Source organism: Salvelinus alpinus, chromosome 19 (genome assembly GCF_045679555.1).
Source record: "Salvelinus alpinus chromosome 19, SLU_Salpinus.1, whole genome shotgun sequence".
Classification (NCBI taxonomy): domain Eukaryota; kingdom Metazoa; phylum Chordata; class Actinopteri; order Salmoniformes; family Salmonidae; genus Salvelinus; species Salvelinus alpinus.
In genome coordinates, this window is record NC_092104.1 from 44,732,283 (window position 1) to 44,752,844 (window position 20,562).

General features: G+C 41.8%; 1 protein-coding gene across 1 annotated transcript in view; it reads right to left on the reverse strand.

Moving 5' to 3' along the window:
- The window catches only part of LOC139545704 (protein FAM222A-like), an 86,446-nt gene that overhangs the window by 29,478 nt on the left and 36,406 nt on the right, over positions 1–20,562 (reverse strand). The window contains exon 2 of the mRNA XM_071353753.1: positions 6,982–7,136. Coding sequence (XP_071209854.1) covers positions 6,982–7,087 — 106 coding nt within the window. The 5' untranslated portion in view covers positions 7,088–7,136. The remainder of the gene's footprint in view (positions 1–6,981; positions 7,137–20,562) is intronic.

The window sequence follows — 20,562 nt, forward strand, 5'->3', positions numbered from 1 at the left end:
CTTAGTTGTCACTGTATAGGTGATTTGATGATGAAATATTGAAATTGAAGTGGTGCTGGAATAGTGGAGGCAGCTCCTGTTTTCTTTGCGACTTGCGGTAAATCTCTGTGGTTCTAAATCAATAGTTGTTTAGTAGTCCGAAACGGTCTGAAACATTAACTTGCTTTACCGTGCTGTAGTAGGTCATGTACTGTTGAAGTCGGAAGTTTACATACACCTTAGCCAAATACATTTAAACTCAGTTTCACAATTCCTGACATTTAATCCTAGTAAAAAGTACCTGTCGTATTTCAGTTAGGATCACAGCTTTATTTTAAGAATGTGAAATGTCAAAATAATAGTAAAGAGAATGATTTATTTAAGCTTTTATTTCTTTCATCACATTCCCAGTGGGTCAAACGTTTACATACTGTACACTCAATTAGTAATAGGTAGCATTGCTTTTACATTATTTTACTTGGGTCAAACGTTTCAGGTAGCCTTCCACAAGCTTCCCACAATAAGTTGGGTGACTTTTGGCCCATTCCTCCTGACAGAGCTGGTGTAACTGAGTCAGGTTTGTAGGCCTCCTTGCTCGCACACGCTTTTTCAGTTCAGCCCACACATTTTCTATAGGATTGAGGTCAGGGCTTTGTGATGGCCACTCCAATACCTTGACTTTGTTGTCCTTAAGCCATTTTTCCACAGCTTGGGGTCATTGTCCATTTGGAAGACCCATTTGCGACCAAGCTTTAACTTCCTGACTGATGTCTTGAGATGTTGCTTCAATATATCCACATAATTGTCCTACCTCATGATGCCATCTATTTTGTGAAGTGCACCAGTTCCTCCTGCAGCAAAGCACCCCCACATCATGATGCTGCCACCACCATGCTTCATGGTTGGGATGGTGTTCTTCGGCTTGCTAGCCTCCCACTTTTTCCTTCAAACATAATGATGGTCATTATGGCCAAACAGTTCTATTTTTGTTTCATCAGACCAGAGGACATTTCTACAAAAAGTACAATCTTTGTCCCCATGTGCAGTGGCTTTTTTCTGGCGGTTTTGGAGCAGTGGCTTCTTCCTTGCTGAGCGGCCTTTCAGGTTATGTCGATATAGGACTTGTTTTACTGTGGATATAGATACTTTTGTACCTGTTTCCTCCAACATCTTCACAAGGTCCTTTGCTGTTGTTCTGGGATTGATTTGCACTTTCCGCACCAAAGTACGTTCATCTCTAGGAGACAGAACGCGTCTCCTTCTTGAGCGGTATGACAACTGCGTGGTCCCATGGTGTTTATACTTGCATACTATTGTTTGTACAGATGAACGTGGTACCTTCAGGCGTTTCGAAATTGAAATTGATCCCAAGGATGAACCAGACTTGTGGAGGTCTACAATTCTTTTTCTGAGGTCTTGACTGATTTCTTTAGATTTTCCCACGATGTCAAGCAAAGAGGCACTGAGTTTGAAGGTAGGCCTTGAAATAAATCCACAGGTACACCTCCAAATTACTCAAATGATGTAAATAAGCCTATCAGAAGCTTCTAAAGCCATGACATAATTTTCTGGAATTTTCCAAGCTGTTTAAAGTTAACAAAGTCACAAAGTCAACTAAGTGTATGTAAACTTCTGACCCACTGGAATTGTGATACAGTGAATTATAAGTGAAATAATCTGTCTGTAAACAATTTTTGGAAGAATTACTTAAAAGTAAATAAAGTAGATGTCCTAACCCACTTGCCAAAACTATAGTTTGTTAACAAGAAATGTGTGGAGTGGTTGAAAAACTAGTTTTAATGACTCCAACCTAAGTGTATGTAAACATCGAATTTGAATTTCTTGCCACTGTGTCTTCTTATTGTCTCAGCCTCAGGCCTATATATAACGGTGGCAAAGGATATGAACTTATAAGTTATATTGCAAACAATGCAATTATCAAAACACATAGGTTGTAATATGGCTTTTTTCCCTGGCTTGGCTTCCTCAGTGATACTACCTACACACTGATATTTTTAAGGGCCCCCCCCCCCCTTCCTCCCCGCCTCCCGTTTCTCTCAGGGGAAATTGATTGTCTGGCGAGCCGATCTGAATGCTTCCCGCCAGTTAAGTCTTTTTTTATTGAGGGTATGAGGTATTTTTAATGGGAGTCACATCAATGAACTGTGCAGCCCCTCGGCATTTACATGTAGGGGGGGGGGGGGTTCTAATACCCTCTCACCCCCCCTACCCACCACCGCTTTCCTAAGCACCCACCCACCCTCCTCACTGCTTTTGTGCAAAGGACAGAAGATGCAAATGGGAGAGCAGCTCCCCTCTCCTGTCACTGCCAGGTAATAATCTCCCTCACACTCTCTTTCTCTCTGTGAGCGGTTGGAATCGTTCAGGCAGGCAGAGCAGGCAGCAGCGTTCTACTGAGAGCCCGGGTCAACTTACCCCACAACGCCCCCTCCTCGTCCCTCATCTCTAACTGGGCCAAGGGTGATCGATCGACGATGACCTAGCTTTGCACGAGGGAGGCTCAGTGTGTGCCCACGTTCCCCCGGCCAAAGCCGACATCTGCCCCTCCGAACCCCTTTTGAGCCTGGCTGAACAATCCCCTCTCTCATTGAGGGGCAAGGGCTATAGAGTATAGTACAATTCTGAAATCCAACACACAGTCTCACCTCCGCCGGGACAGAAAGGAGGCCAGTCTTCTCAAATACACTCATTATAAACCTCAATGTGGCCACGGTGGTAATCTTTCCATCAACGGATTTAACAGGTGGAGAGAGAGAGAGAGAGAGAGAGAGAGAGAGAGAGACAGAGAGACAGAGAGACAGAGAGACAGAGAGACAGAGAGACAGAGAGACAGAGAGACAGAGAGACAGAGAGACAGAGAGACAGAGAGACAGAGAGACAGAAGGGGGGACAAGGAGAAACTGTTATTTTTATCTATTGATTCCAAATCCGACTCCCACTGGCTGCTCTTCAATAAGAGGTCCGGGGAGGAAGTGGGCTAATCCTGTCCAAATTGGAAGGAATCGATTAAGATGGCCATTCGAGGCCCGACCTCTTTTGTCCTCGCACTCTTCATTTCTCCCCTCTTAATCACTTTCTCATTCACTCAACTGGACGGGCTTCACTCCACTATAGGTCTGCTCCATCCTCATGGAACCAGGAAACACTAGCGTAGGTCTGAACAACCAGGTCCTCTCTTTACCTCTCCCCTTTGATAATTGACACAAACAAGGGAAGGACATTGTTGAAAGCTAATTGGCCTGTCAGACCCAGGTTAGTATTTAATTTCTTGCCCTACAGCCAATCAGGGGCGTCGACAGCCTTTCAATTGGGAGCTGGGTAGGGCGAGGAAGGGGAGCAGGCACTGCTATCCCCATTAAAGGAGTAACATGTAACCTTTTAGCCATAATATTTGTGTTAAAAAAAAAAAACTTGAGAAAGCTGAGAATCGCTTTACAACCTTATCGTACTTTAAAAAACATCTGTTACAAGTTGTCAACCTTGCAAACAAGAATCAATCATGCAACAGTGAAAGGTGTACACAAGCTGGCCAGACCAATAAAGCTATTTTATTGTGGCATGCGGAAGTCAGAGAAATATGTTTCCTTTACTACTAGTGATACGCTATTGAAAAGTAGGGCTATTAGCAGGTGAAATTGTTACATGTACAATAGTTCCTTTAAGCTTCCCTAAGCTGAGGTAGAAACTGCTAGGTCAGTGTGATCCTTCTCTACTTCCCCTTTAATCGGCTTGTGAGGTACTAGGACTGCCACGCAAACGTAGAACGTTCCCAGAGTATTTAGTGGCCTAAAAGCGTAACAGCCCCTCTCCACCACCGCCCCCCCCACCCCGACACACACAAACAGGACAGTTTTGTTCCACTAAAGGGTTAATCCTGAGGCTTCAGGGAATTTAGGCAGAAATTCACCTTCCAGCGGGAATACGGCAGCTTTCTTTAATCCTTAGCTGGTCCAAACCAGTTTCTAGTTTCTTTCCCCTCCCGTTTTACATAACTTCCCATGGACATACAGTGTTTCATGTGAGGGAAGTTGGAGGCTTGTGTTCTGGCCTCAAACAGAGCAGCTGTGGTGCTTTACAGCCAGCCTACCGGGCCGCAGAGGCAGGGGCCAGACACTGTAAATGTTTACACACCCCGAGGGTCCCCGAGGGTCACCCAGGGCAAGGGAGGCACATTAAACACTAACACTGTTCAAACGCGGCGTTGCCAGGACTGCACAGTCAGCACAGCTAAACAGTCCCTCTCTTCACAATGAGGAACAACACAAGACGGCAACCCCAAAGTCTCACTTTACTGTAAGTGCACGCCACATCAAATACAGTGCCTTGACTTTTTCCACATTTGTTGTGTTACAGAGTGAATTTAAAATGGATTAAATTGAGATTGTGTGTCACTGATCTACACACAATATCCCATAATGTCAACGTGGAGTAAAAATGTGCTTAACAAGTTACATAATAAGTGGCATAGACTCACTCTGCATGCAATAATAGTGGTTAAAATGATTTTTGAATGACTACCCCATCTCTGTACCACACACATACAATTATCTGTAAGGTACACAAAGACCAGGGACGTTATCCAAAGTCTCGCAAAGCAGGGCACCTATTGGTAGATGGGTGAAAATAAAATAAAAAGCAGACACTGACTATCCCTTTGAGCATGGTGAAGTTATTAATTACACTTTGGATGGTGTACCACTACGCCCACTCACTAAAAAGATACAGACGTCCTTCCTAACTCAGCTGCTGGAGAGGAAGGAAACCGCTCAGGGATTTCACCATGAGGCCAATGGTGACTTTAAAACAGTTATAGAGTTTAATGACTGTGATAGGAGAAAACTGAGGATGGATCAACAACATTGAAGTTACTCCACAATACTAATCTAAATGACAAAGTGAAAAGAGGAAAACCTGTACAGAAAACAATTATTCCAAAACATGCATCCTGTTTGCAATAAGGCACTAAAGTAATACTGCAAAAAATGTGGTAAAGAAATTAACTTTTGGTCCTGAATACAAAGCATTGTTTGGTGCAAATCCAACATTTCACTGAGTAGCACTCTTGATATTTTCAATCATGGTGGTGGCTGCATCATGTTATAGGTATGCTTGTCATCGGCATGGACTAAGGAGTTTTTGGGGGATACAAAAAAACCTGGTTCAGTCTGCTTTCCAACAGACACTGGAAACAAATTCATCTTTCAGCAGGAAAATTACAAACATACACTGGAGTTGCTTACTAAGACGACATTCAAATGTTCCTGAGTGGCCTAGTTACAGTTTGCTCCTTGAAAACCTATAGCAAGACTTGAAAATGCCTGTCTAGCGATGATCAAGAACCAACTTGACAGAGCTTGAATTTTTTAAAGACTAAATGGGCAAATATTGTACAATCCAGGTATGCAAAGCTCTTGGAGACTTACCAAAAAACTCTCATAGCTGTAATCATTGCCAAAGAGGTTGAATACGTATCTAATCAAGATGTTTTATTTTTCATAATCGTATAATTTTTCCTTCCAGTATGACATTAGAATATTGTGTGTAGATCATTGACAAAAAAGGACAATTAAATCCATTTTAATCTCACTTTCTAACATACATTTTTTTGTAAAAAGTAGAGCTGACCCGAGTTAGTCGACTGGTCGAGTTGTCAATTTATTCATTGTCTTTTGTTTGGAGTGCTCCTGTCAATCTTGAGTAAGGACACGCACCTGTTTATACATAGAAGTACAGTAGGCCTAGGCTACCTGGCCTGCACGCAAATGTAGGCTTGTAAATGTGCCCATTTGGGGATCTGATACCATTTCTGATTGACTTAACTCACCATCACCGTGGAGCTTCTCAAAGTATTTTTTTATTTGAATCAAACAGCAAGTAAACAAAGTCTGTTTGACCTCCATTGAGAATGACAATAGTTCCTTTGAAAAATATTTCCAGCTTTCTATAACCACTCAGCATGAAAGGAGAAAAAATGTCATGCTCTGATCCGGTGGAAACGTCATAAAATAGGCCTATCTGATTATTTCTTATACCTTGCACAAATAGCCGACAAGCTGTGGCTGTCTGTCTAGAGCTTAATGGCGCAGGAAACTGAGGACCCAGAATATTTTATACAATGTGTCAAGTTTGCTATCACAAGATTTTGGATCAAGTTAATTGTTGATACAATGTTCCAAGTTCCTTGCAGACAGGCTATGCGTAGCCAATGTGATTTATAGGATATTTATCTTTATCGGGATATTTTCTACCTGCGGGCTGCAATGTTTTTACTTGTTGGCTTAACGTAGGCTATTTTTACATATTGGCAATGGCAATAGAAGTTACTCTTAGATTCGTATCATTTTCATTTAGATAGAATTTTGATTAACCACATGACATTGATTTATAGATATTTAGACTTTATTATAAATTAAATGAAACTGTTCCAAAGAAATGTGCATATGAAAATCAGAATTGGCATGCAGATCAGTAGAAATGGTACGATAACATGGCACACCAATTGGAAAAGGTTACAGACTGCTGGTGTAGCCTATTACCAGCAACTTCAGGAGCGTAACGGCAGAATCTGCTAAGGCCAGTAGCAACGGGCAGCGGAGGGGAGGGGGGGGAATTCGGGAACAGGTTTTTTCTTCTATTTAGCCTATATTGATCTCTGGCTCCCTCTTTAGTAATTTGGGTTTCTTAATTTTTCATCGAAGTGCATAAAGCATCAGACAAGCGCAGTAGCCTACATATAGTTGAATTTATTCAAACTGTGTGTCTATATATGTAAAAATACACATTTTAACATTTTGACCAATCGATTGGTTGACAGAACAGACGACTCTTGGTCGACCAAGAATTCATTAGTCGGGGACAGCCCTAGTAAAAAATCAAGGGGTGTGAATACTTTCTAAAGGCACTGTACATTTGGAAACAACAAATAACGTCAACCTAACAAAACCCTTGACCTTTCTTTTTCCCCCCTTGTCGTGGACTTACATTTTCGGCTGAGGGCTTGAGGCGGCTCCAGGGCCTTGCTAGCACACAGGGGGTGCTGGGAGGATGGGATGGGAGGGTTCTGCCTCCTCTGCAGGCAGGCCAGCATGGCGGGGGGGTGGGGAGACAACTACAGCCGGAGGACTGCCAAGGCCAACCTGGGGGAGAAAGAGAACGAGAGAAGGGAATGAAGAAAGAATGTGAGAAAAGCATCAGAACCCAAGAAGCAAAGCTTCACGGGCATGGAAGTCTGTGAAGCTCAGTAGCAGGCTGGGACAAGGACTGGCTCTATGCCGCCTACAACTGCCTGTCTTCTTAGGAACTCTGTGACAATGATAAACATGCACCTGCCCTGTGCTGGTGGCAGAAGTGTTCAAACAGGTTAAGAGGAAGGAGGGTCCAAACTGACGCCTTCAAACATGGCATCTGCTCTAGCGTGACTTCTGTCTATTAGATACACCTCTTTCTAACTAACACATAAAGTCCCTTCAGAAAGTATTCACACCCCTTTACTTTTTCCACATTTTGTTGTGTTACAGCCTGAATTTAAAATGTATTAAAGAGGGTTTTTTGTCACTGGCCTACACAAAAGTAAAAGTATAAAAGTATTTGGCTCTAAATATACTTAAGTATCAAAAGTAAAAGTATAAATCATTTCAAATTCCTTAAAATGTACTGATAGCCAGGGGGAACACTCATTTACAAATTATTATTATTGTGTTTAGTGAGTTCGCCAGAAGTAGGGATGACCACATGTTCTCTTGATAAGTGCATGAATTGGACCATTTTCCTGTCAGCTTAGCATTCAAAACGTAACGAGTACTTTTGGGTGTCAGGGAAAATGTATGGAGTAAAAACTACATTATTTTCTTTAGGAATATAGTGAAGTAAATGTTGTCAAAAAAAGAAATAGTAAAGTAAAGTGCAGATACCCAATAAAGCAGTACTTTGAAGTACTTTGAAGTATTTATACTTAACTTCACTAGGGTAGGGGGCAGCATTCGGAATTTTGGATGAAAAGCATGCCAGAATTAAACTGCCTGCTACTCAGGCCCAGAAGCTAGGATATGCATATAATTGGTAGATTTGGATAGAAAACACTCTAAAGTTTCCAGAACTGTTAAAATAATTTCTGTGAGTATAACGGAACTGATATGGCAAGCGAAAACCCAAGGAAAATCCAACCAGGAAGTACTATTATTTTGAAAGGCTGTTTTTCCATTGAAAGCCTATCCACCATACAAAGACTTAGGACCCAGTTCACGAGCTCTATGGCTTCTTCTACATGTGGCCAGTCTTTAGGCATTGTTTCAGGCTTTTACTCTGAAAAATGAGGGAGATACAGCCCTTTCAATCAGTGGATAGTGGAAATTTCCAGACATCAGCCATGCGCCTGATCGGGAACGCGCCTTTCTTGTTTCTCCTTTCCTATTGACGAAGCTTTTGTCCGGTTGAAATATTATTTATTATTTATGACAAAAACAACCAGAGGGTTGATTTTAAACATCGTTTGGCATGTTTCTACTAACTTTTATTGTACTTTCAAAAAAAAATCACCTGGACTTAGTGCACGCGCCTTGTGCATTCGGATTACTGGACAAAAAGCTCAATTTCGAGTCTCAGAGCAAAGGGTCTGAAACCTTATTTACATAAGTTATGTTTTATTTTTAACAAAATTGCAAAAATTATTTTAAAAAACAGTTTTCGCTTTGTCATTACGCGGTATTGTGTGTAGATTGATCAACATGTTCTTAGAATAAGGCTGTAACGTAACATGTGGAAAAAGGGGAGGGGTCTGAACACTTTCCGAATGCACTGTAAGTATTCAACCCCTTTGTTATGTCAAGCCTAAATAAGTTCAGGAGTAAAAATGTGCTTAACAAGTCACATAATAAGTTGCATAGACTCACTCTGTATGCAATAGTGTTAAACATGATTGTTGAATGACTACCTCATCTCTGTAACAGACACATACAATTATCTGTAAGGTTCCTTATTCGAACAGTGAATTTCAAACACAGATTCAAGCACTAAAGTTATACTAACAAATGTGGCAAAGCAATTAACGTTTTGTCCTGAATACAAAGTGTTATGTTTGGGGCAAATTCAATACAACACATTACTGAGTACCACACTCCATATTTTTTGCTTGTAATCGTTAAGGACTGGGGAGTTTTTCAGGATAAAAAAGAAACGGAATGGAGCTAAGCCCAGGCAAATCCTCAAGAAAAACCTGGTTCAGTCTGCTTTCCACCAGACACTGAGAGATGAATTCCCAGGACAATAACAGCACAATAACCCATTATCAGCAGGACAATAACATAAAACACAAGGCCAAATCTACACTGGAGTTGCTTACCAAGAAGACAGTGAATGTTCCTGAATGACCAAGTTACAGTTTTGACTAAAATCTACTTCAAAATCTATGGCAAGACCTGAAAATGGTTGACTAGCAATGATCAACAAACAATTTGACAGAGCTTGAAGAATTTTGAAAATAATAAATGGGCAAATGTTGCACAATCCAGGTGTGGGAAGCTCTTAGAGACTTACCCAGAAAGACAGCTGTAATCGCTGCCAAAGGTGATTCTAAAGTGTATTGACTCAGGGGTGTGAATACTTATGTAAATTAGATATATTTCTGAATTTCATTTTCAATACATTTGCTAGAATTTCCAAAAACAAGTTTTCACTTTGTCATTATGTGTATTGTGTGTAGATGAGTGAGAATTATTATTATCTTTATTCGATTTTGAATTCAGGCTGTAAAACAACAATGTGGAATAAGTCAAGGGGTATGAATACTTTCTGAAGGCACTGTACAGTACACACACACACACATACGTCTGCGCGTGGTGATTGATAGCATTATCTATGGACAGCAAAAAAATTGTAATGTTGAGAAACAGCAGTCTGTCTGTAGCAACTTAACATGCAACCGCTCTCGGAAACTGTCAGCAAAAGCCTGGGGGACCAAGGTCTGTGTGTGTGTGTGAACAGGCAAATGGGTGGGGAGGGGGATTGCCAACCCTGCATCAGGGCCAGTGAAGGCACTAATCAATCTCCCCGTAGGCTATAAATCTCCAGCTCTATGACCATAAAGACCCAAACGCCTCACAGAATGTAAGTTATTGTGTGTATAAACTCTATCGCCTCATTCGTTGTAGACTAAACACTGAATGTAAAAACAGTAGATCAGAACCTCAAACTATAAGTAAGTCTATAATGTTTAAAGCATGTGTCTGTGTGCACCTATTTCCATACCCCATTTAAAAAGGGACTTAAATATTTTGTCTTGCCAATTCACCCTCTGAATGGAACACACACAATCCATGTTTCAATTGTCTCAAGGCTTAAAAATCCTTCTTAAACCTGTCTGCTCCCCTTAATCTACAATGATTAGAATTGGATTTAAAAACTGGTCGTGATTGGGAGTCCCATAGAGCGGCGCACAATTGGCCCAGTGTCGTCCGGGTTAGGGTATGGCCGGGGTAGGCCGTCATTGTAAATAAGAATTTGTTCTTAACTGACTTGCCTAGTTAAATAAAGGGTAAATAAACAAAATAAGAACAAGTGACAACAATAGGGGATCATAGCTTTCACCTGGTCATTCTATGTCATGGAAAGAGCAAGTGTTCCTAATGTTTTGTGCACTCAGTGTATGTATATATAAATGTTTTTTTGTTTTATACATTTTCAGGATGGAAAAACACTTTCAGTGTAAACTTAAGACTAAAACTCCGATATAAAGTACGTAAAAAAATATAATGGACCTACTTATTTTTATATAACATAATCTTTGAGAATTTACAATCACCAAAAGAAAAGCTAAACAGTCAGGGAGAATTGAAAACTCCAAAAACTTAGTACTATTGATTTAGTTATTATGTTTAAGAAAAATAACACAGCTTTAGCCCATGGCAAAATGCATAGAATTTCAGCAAATTAGCTTTAAAACTGCAACATTTTCTGTCAGCTGCGTGTCAAAATGTGTAGAATTTCAGGAAATTAGCTTTAAACTGCAAAAAAATGTATCTTCACCACCAAGATAGTACCAGTCAAAAGTTTGGACACACCTTCTTATTCAAGGGTTTTTCTTAATGTTTTACTATTTTCTACATTGGAGAATAATAGTAAAGACATCAAAACTATGAAATAACACATATGGAATAATGTAGTAACTAAAAAAGTGTTAACTTCTCTAGGGTAGGGGGCAGAATTCGGAATTTTGGATGAAAAGCATGCCCAAATTAAACTGCCTGCTTCTCGGGCCCAGAAGATATGATATGCATATAACTGGTAGATGTGGATAGTAAACACTCTAAAGTTTCCAAAACTGTTAAAATAGTGTCTGTGAGTATAACAGAACTGATTTGGCAGGCGAAAACCTGAGAAAAATCCATTCGGGAAGTATTTCAGTATCCATTGACTTAGGACTCAACTTGCAGTTCCTATGCCTTCCACTAGATGTCAACAGTCTTTAGAAATTGTTTCAGGCTTGTATTCTGAAAAATGAGGAAGTAAGAGCAGTCTGAATGAGTGGACCCTAAAGTGTCACAGAGCTTTTTCATGCACGAGACCGAGAGAGTGCCTTTCTTGTTTACATTTTATATTGACAACGTTATTGTCCGGTTGAAATATTATCGATTATTTAGGCTAAAAACAACCTGAGGATTGAATATAAACATCGTTTGACATGTTTCTATGAACTTTACGGATACAATTTGGATTTTTTGTCTGCCTGTTTTGACTGCGTTTGAGCCTGTGGATTACTGAAGAAAACGCGCAAACAAAACGGAGGTTTTTGGATATAAAGAGACTTTATCGAACAAAAGGAACATTTATTGAGTAAATGAATGTCTGCTGAGTGCAACCATATGAAAATCATCAAAGGTGAGGGATTAATTTTATCTCTATTTCTGACTTGTGTAACTCTTCTACTTGGCTGGTTACGGTTTGTAAGGATTTGTCCTTTGGGCTATGTTCTCAAATAATCGTAAGGTATGCTTTCGCCGTAAAGCATTTTTTAAATCTGACACCGTGGTTGGATTCACAAGAAGTTAATCTTTAAACCTATGTAAAATATGTTTTGTTTTCTGAATTTTTATAATTAATATTTCTGTATTTGAATTTGGCGCCCAGCAGTTTCACTGGCTGTTGAAGAGGTGGGATGCTAACGTCTCACATACCCAAGAGAGGTTAAACAAATCAAAATATATTTTGTATTTGAGATTCTTCAAAGTAGCCACCCTTTGCCTTGATGACAGCTTGCAGGCGCCCGGCCTGCCAAAAGGAGTCACTAGAGCACGATAAGCCAACAAAATCCCCCCGGCCAAACCCTCCCCTAACCCGGACGGCACTGGGCCAATTGTGCACCGACCCATAGGGCTCCCGGTCACTGCCGGCTGTGACACAGCTTGGGATCGAACCCCAGGCTGTAGTGGCACCTCAGCACTGGGATGCAGTGCTTTAGACCGCTGCGCCACTCTAAAATGTTCTCTAAAATTCAGCCGCTCTGATGGGCCGACCTCGCTGATTGCCACGCACCATGCCACGCCCACCACCTAAGTCCCTTTTTGATGGACAAAAACCCCTGGCGTTCATGTGCTGTATGCATAGTCAAAGAATACCTATTGATTGCAGTATGTGCATGCAAGCACATGCCAGGTGCCCCTGAAAAGCCTACTAGTGTGTGCAGTGCCATTTCCCCTCTCTCTCTCTCACACACACAGCGAGGCAGGCCTGGCCCAAACACACAGGCACTTTGAGCTCATTACTGGCCATTCACAGGCTAAAAGCCTCTCTCTGTGTCCTCTCAGACCATTTATTAAAGGTCCAATGCAGCCGTTTTTATCTCAATTTCAAATCATTTCTGGAAACAATTAAGTTATTAGCGTGCATGCCCCGCCCACCTGAGGATGTATTTTTCAGACATCTATTTCCTGTGTTTGAGCGGTGCAAAATCTACTTGTCACTTACATCTCGCTGGATTGATATAGCTTTCACTTTACTCCTGTGACTCTCTTTTTAGGCTCCAGTCTCTTCGGAGGCGTGGGTTCATATCCCACCGCTGCCACCAAATGTGAACTAGGTAACATAGAGATGTGGTCTTAAGGGTAGATATTCAGGAGGAAGGAAGGTTCTGTAACCCTTTACTTGAATAGTCCATCTGTAGACGTTCTACAGGCTATCAGGAACATTTCAACTAACTATATACTAACTCTAGATCTAACCCTTATCCTAACCCTAAACTTAACCCGTACCCTAATCCTAGCCCTAACTCTAACCCTTATTCTAAACCTTACCTGAACCATACCCTTAGCAAGCAGTTGCTTATCAACAGATCGTCAGATGCTTATGAACAGATAGTATGACCATCTACAGATGGACTATCCAAATAAATTGTGACTGAAGGTCTGGTGCAAAGGTGTCCATATTTATCCACAGTGTTCAATAGTGATAGCTGGCAAAGATATTTACAACACATACGGGTAGACAATAGACTTACTTCTCAAACAAAATAACAAACCGCAATAGCTATTACAGGTTAGGAGTGTACCTGGCTCAAGCAGACTCCCCACTTAAATTCTAAAGAAGAACTGAATTTCTCTCCAAAACGAGCCCATATACTGTATACCCAAAGAAAATACCAAAATGTATGACAACATAACACCAACAATCATCATCAAGTTTGCAGACGACACAACAGTAGTAGGCTTGATTACCAACGATGACGAGACAGCCTACAGGGAGGTGAGGGCTCTGGGAGAGTGGTGCCTGGAAAACAACCTCTCACTCAACGTCAACAAAACAAAGGAGATGATCGTGGACTTCAGGAAACAGCAGTGGGCGCACCCCTCTATCTACATCAACGGGGCCGCAGTGGAGAAGGTGGAAAGCTTCAAGTTCCTTGGTGTACACATCACTGACAAACTGAAATGGGCCACCCACACAGACAGTGTGGTGAAGAAGGTGCAACAGAGCCTCTTCAACCTCAGGAGGCTAAAGAAATGTGGCGTGTCACCTAAAACCCTCACAAACTTTTACAGATGCACAATTGAAAGCATCCGGTTGGGCTGTATCACCGCCTGGTACGGCAACTGCACCGCCCGCAACTGGAAGGCTCTCCAGAGGGTGGTGCGATCTGCCCAACGCATTAGCGGGGGCAAACTACCCACCCTCTAGGACACCTACAGCACCCGATGTCACAGGAAGGCCAAAAAGATCATCAAGGACATTAACCACCCGAGCCACTACCTGTTCACCCCGCTATCATCCAGAAGGCGAGGTCAGTACAGGTGCATCAAAGCTGGGACCGAGAGACTGAAAAACAGCTTCTAGCTCAAGGCCATCAGACTGTTAAACAGACATCACTAGCACATTAGAGGCTGCTGCTTATAGGCACAGACTAGAAATCCCTGGTCACTTTACAGAATGGAACACTAGTCACTTTTATAAGGTTTACATATCTGGCATTACTCATCTCATATTTATATACTGTATTCTATACTATTCTACGGCATTTCATTCACTTAATAATGTTTACATATCTTGCATTACTCATCTCATATGTACATACTGTATTCTATTCTACTTTATCTTAGTCTGGTCCGCTCTGACATCGCTCATCCATATGGATATAGTCTTAATTCATTCCTCCTTAGATTTGTGTGTATATGTTGTGTCATTTATTAGATATTACCTGTTAGATATTACTGCACTGTCGGAGCTAGAAGCACAAAATATATTGTGTCCGAAACAGACATGACCACTTTCACACAGTCAATGACCAAAAGCGCCCTCTTTGGCATCATGGGTGGAATGTTAAGATTTTTCATAATTGAATCATTAATAACGAATTCTGGTGTTTATGTCAAACAGTTTTGTTATATGTCAGTCTCCTGTGATGTATATAAAGTGTAATATTGGGATGCAAACTCAAAATGTAATGAATGTAAACTCTATATCTGACATGGTACAGGTGTCTTCTTTTCTTTTAAGCCCATAACCATGCGTGTGAGGTGTACACTTTTGTTTCAAAGTAGATTTGTTTAACTCTACCAAGAATCACTCTGTGACCCTGATTTAGCCCACTGCAGTAAAATGTTAAATTGGGCACACGTTAAACAACATCATAAATGGTTACATGAATGGAACCAGTGAATGGCGTCCGACAACCTAGTAGCATATAGTGGTGCGCAAAGGCGCGCGTGATCCTAGCGCACAACACAAATGACAGACACACGGAACTCCAACAATTCGGGAAGTATGAACAAAGAAAAGCATTAACAGGCCGAAATAAACAGGTTTTAGCTCGTGGTGTTACGATGATTCTGTGCACCGAAACAAAGTTTCATCCTTGAGTAGGCTTAGAGACAGGTAAATAACCGCATGTGTGTGTGGAACAGAATATATGAACATACCTTTCCATACAAACATTTTCCTACCGAACTGGGCATGAACTATACAGTGTATCTCACTGCTAACAAAGGAGCTAAATAATAATATAGTAATGTGCACTATAATGTTTCTAGACAAAAAAGAGCAAATTGTATAAACGAAATGGAACTCACTCCCCCCATTTACATTACATCCTTGCCTTACCTTTCGTTGTCTGGCAACGTGACATTATTGCTCTGGAGCTCTAAATTTACCGTAAATATCAGTACCGCAGTAGCCACCAGTAAGTCGCAAACTATTCAACAATGCAATAAACTTTTCCAACATGAACTACTGTTGAATAACGCAACCAAACCATATTGGCTACACTCTTCAACAATTCACAAGCGTGTGCAGATAATTAAAATGTTTATTTTCTCATTCTTACACGCATTGGCTAAATGTAGCTTGCATATAAATGTGGCTTGCATGACAATAAACACAGCTAGTTAGCTATGCTAGCTAGCAATGTTAGTATATTAAACATAAACGTTTACCCCTCTCATATGATTATGTAAAAGTACAGTTCCACCATATTAAAGCTATCTTAGAACAAACCAGGCTTAATTTTATCAATGCCATGAAGTCATTATATGAGGTAAACGGAAAATGCCGATTGAAAATGCTGATAATTCCCTTGGTGAGTTGATCAGCTTCTTGCATGGGTGGTGGCTCAGGCTGTTACTGCAATTTCAGGTGAAAACTCCGTCTAAAATATAATAAAAATGTCTATACATTTCATCTGTTTCAAAAACAATGCTCTGCTATTAGTATTTTTACTGTACGAATGTTGGGCTCAACGAGACAATTCTGTTTACACTGCCCAACTGTTGGGCAGGTGTCGTGCGCGACCGACAGAGGTAGCGTTCGAGACGTGGGAAATATACATTACAGTAAAATCTCTCGAGAATAGATATTAATTCTCGTCAATGAGAATGGACCCTCAGATTATAGGAGGATCGTTCCCCTGCACTCAGGGGCGGTCTGCCTAGACAAGCATCCAACCAGGTTGGGAGAGCAACCACAGGAAAGGGCCTTGTACGCTCCAAAAGTGGAAGCCATTGTAAAAGAGTTGTGTGCATGTATGTTTGCGACTGTCTGTCTGTTTGTGTGTGCAGCCCTGGTGATGCCCCCCCCCCCCCTTCCACCAGAGCAGGTCAGGTCTGGGAGCCTGGTGGCGGGCTGACTGGTAGTGGCCGTGCTTGGTGAACAGGGCGGGGCTTGGGCCTAATTGAATAGTGACCCACCGGCTCACTGTGGGATGCCCCATGCAGCGCTTTTAACAAGATGCTGTGTCTCCCCTGTTAATAAACCCAAACAAGTTAATCCAATCGACACACTCAAATCCCTTTATTTTTTCTTTAACAAGGCACTGCCTCTACCCCGCTGATCCCCCAGCTCCCCCTCATGAATAGCGGGAGAATGAAAGGCCCCATTACCATTAGGAATGGCTGGCAGTAAACTCCCCTGCCCTTTAACTTTCCTCCACACACAGCACTATACACGCACGCACACATTCACGCATACACACTCGTCTACGGTGGATAGGGCACACAATAGAAGAGCTACAGACCCCAATTTGGACACACAAACACAAAGGGAGAAGCTCCCATAGATCGCAGACACACACTGCACCAGCACACACAAGTATAAACAACACACACATACAAATCCTGAGAGGGCATTTGCTGACAGGCACGCAAGCTGGGACATTAAATAAGGCATTGTTAACCAACCCTCACAGCTCCACTAACAAGAGACACCGATTCCCCAGAACAATACAGGCCCCTAGACACAGTCTATACTCAACAGTCCTGCACAACCAAATACACCAGCAAAACAAAACTGGCCCAACAAAAGGACATTGTGTGCTAAAGCCTACAGGAACTATTTGGTAGGTGACACATTATTTCTATAACACGTATGGAGAATGGTCCGTGCAGCAGGATCCATTCACTTCACTGTTAGTAATCATGGTCATTCGTAATACAGAATGACAATACTTACAAAGCCTTACCCTCTTTAAGGGTAAGTACGCCGACCAGAAAGCAGCCATTGTCACCGCACAGCCTAAATACCAGGGCCCAGTTTCCCAATAGTGATGGGATTTAGGCTTACGGGTGTTTTACCGATGCATCTTTCCCACAACGGGCCGAAGACGCAACGCGCGTTTCCCAAAACACGCAGAGAGAACCAAGTGCGTCGTTGGAGCATGTGTCGCTACTGAAAGAAAGGCCATGCAGCTCTCGGATCAGCTTTCTCCATTCAAATCTTACCTTGAGATCATAATTGTTTCACAATACTGAAGACGGATCAGCTCCTAGAGAGATATTATCACCTATGGTTGCAAATATTGATGTGGCTTACCCTATAAAAAATGCACTAAATCACCGATTTGGCACATCACTGCTCACATTAGGCTACGCATCATGAAATATACTGAGACAAATTATAGACAGTAGCCTACAAGTAGCAAAATAGAACTGCATTTATTGAACATGACATGTATTTCAATATGATTGAAATAGGCCTATAGCTACAGTATTTATATTTTAATGCAGTCGTCTCAGTTTTCATTTGAAGAATATTTTTTATACGTCGCCTGTTTATCAATTGCAAAGACGTTTTATTTGTAGTCAACTTTGTTCTGAAGTTATCAAAGGTCAAGAGACGGATAAACCATATGATCCTATGTTTAGCGGAGAACTTCTGTGTATAAAGTGTTGCGGAAGGGCAAAAAAAGCATTAACGACGCATTTAGCTGTTCTACGAGTGGTCTGAGGCAGGCGTTAGATTACAAGCGTTTTAAAGTGCAACGTCAATAACAATGGTTTTGGGACACAGCTCGGAGATTTAACAATGCTCCTAAAAAGGTTCCAAGGATTAATTTTGCTTTTGGGAAACCGGACATAGGTAAGTAGCAGCTTAAACTGGGCTGTCAAATAAAATAAAGCAGTACCCTTTTGGTTCCATATTCCAGTCTGCATCAGTCTTTCAGTCATGGTTTTCTGTCAGTCCAAAAGCAGTGAGTAGACTGCCATCTCATATCACCACACGCTTGCATACACTAATGTCAACCATGTCATAGCAATGAGGACTAATTGACTTCTGGGCTGACTGCTGTGTCTCTGTGCAGGGCTAGTTCTATCATTAATGCCTAATAAAAGGCCACCCAAATGAGACAACCGTGAGACTCTGACCAAGCAACAACCCCTTTACTACAGTTCACATATGAAAAATGCATACAGTTAGAACTATATACAGTGGGGAGAACAAGTATTTGATACACTGCCGATTTTGCAGGTTTTCCTACTTACAAAGCATGTAGAGGTCTGTAATTTTTATCATAGGTACACTTCAACTGTGAGAGACGGAATCTAAAACAAAAATCCAGAAAATCACATTGTATGATTTTTAAGTCATTCATTTGCATTTTATTGCATGACATAAGTATTTGATCACCTACCAACCAGTAAGAATTCCGGCTCTCACAGACCTGTTAGTTTTTCTTTAAGAAGCCCTCCTGTTCTCCACTCATTACCTGTATTAACTGCACCTGTTTGAACTCGTTACCTGTATAAAAGACACCTGTCCACACACTCAATCAAACAGACTCCAACCTCTCCACAATGGCCAAGACCAGAGAGCTGTGTAAGGACATCAGGGATAAAATTGTAGACCTGCACAAGGCTGGGATGGGCTACAGGACAATAGGCAAGCAGCTTGGTGAGAAGGCAACAACTGTTGGCGCAATTATTAGAAAATAGAAGAAAATAGAAGAAGTTCAAGATGATGGTCAATCACCCTCGGTCTGGGGCTCCATGCAAGATCTCACCTCGTGGGGCATCAATGATCATGAGGAAGGTGAGGGATCAGCCCAGAACTACACGGCAGGACCTGGTCAATGACCTGAAGAGAGCTGGGACCACAGTCTCAAAGAAAACCATTAGTAACACACTACGCCGTCATGAATTAAAATCCTGCAGCGCACACAAGGTCCCCCTGCTCAAGCAGGCGCATGTCCAGGCCCGTCTGAAGTTTGCCAATGACCATCTGGATGATCCAGAGGAGGAATGGGAGAAGGTCATGTGGTCTGATGAGACAAAAATAGAGCTTTTTGCTCTAAACTCCACTCGCCGTGTTTGGAGGAATAGAAGGATGAGTACAACCCCAAGAACACCATCCCAACCGTGAAGCATGGAGGTGGAAACATCATTCTTTGGGGATGCTTTTCTGCAAAGGGGACAGGACGACTGCACCGTATTGAGGGGAGGATGGATGGGGCCATGTATTGCGAGATCTTAGCCAACAACCTCCTTCCCTCAGTAAGAGCATTGATGATGGGTCGTGGCTGGGTCTTCCAGCATGACAACGACCCGAAACACACAGCCAGGGCAACTAAGGAGTGGCTCCGTAAGAAGTATCTCAAGGTCCTGGAGTGGCCTAGCCAGTCTCCAGACCTGAACCCAATAGAAAATCTTTGGAGGGAGCTGAAAGTCCGTATTGCCCAGCGACAGCCCCGAAACCTGAAGGATCTGGAGAAGGTCTGTATGGAGGAGTGGGCCAAAATCCCTGCTGCAGTGTGTGCAAACCTGGTCAAGAACTACAGGAAACGTATGATCTCTGTAATTGCAAACAAAGGATTCTGTACCAAATATTAAGTTCTGCTTTTCTGATGTATCAAATACTTATGTCATGCAATAAAATGCTAATTAATTACTTAAAAATCATACAATGTGATTTTCGGGATTTTTGTTTTAGATTCCGTCTCTCACAGTTGAAGTGTACCTATGATAAAAATTACAGACCTCTACATGCTTTGTAAGTAGGAAAATCTGCAAAATCGGCAGTGTATCAAATACTTGTTCTCCCCACTGTATACACGTATATACACACACACCTCTTAAAATGAGTGGATTTGGCTATTTCAGCCACACCAGTTGCTGACAGGTGTATAAAATTGAGCACACAGCCATGCAATCTCCGTAGACAAAACATTGGCCGTAGAATGGCCTTACTGAAGAGCTCAGTGACTTTCAACGTGACACTGTCATAGGATGCCACCTTTCCAACAAGTCGGTTCGTAACATTTCTGCCCTGCTAGAGCTGCCCCGGGCAACTGTAAGTGCTGTTATTGTGAAGTGG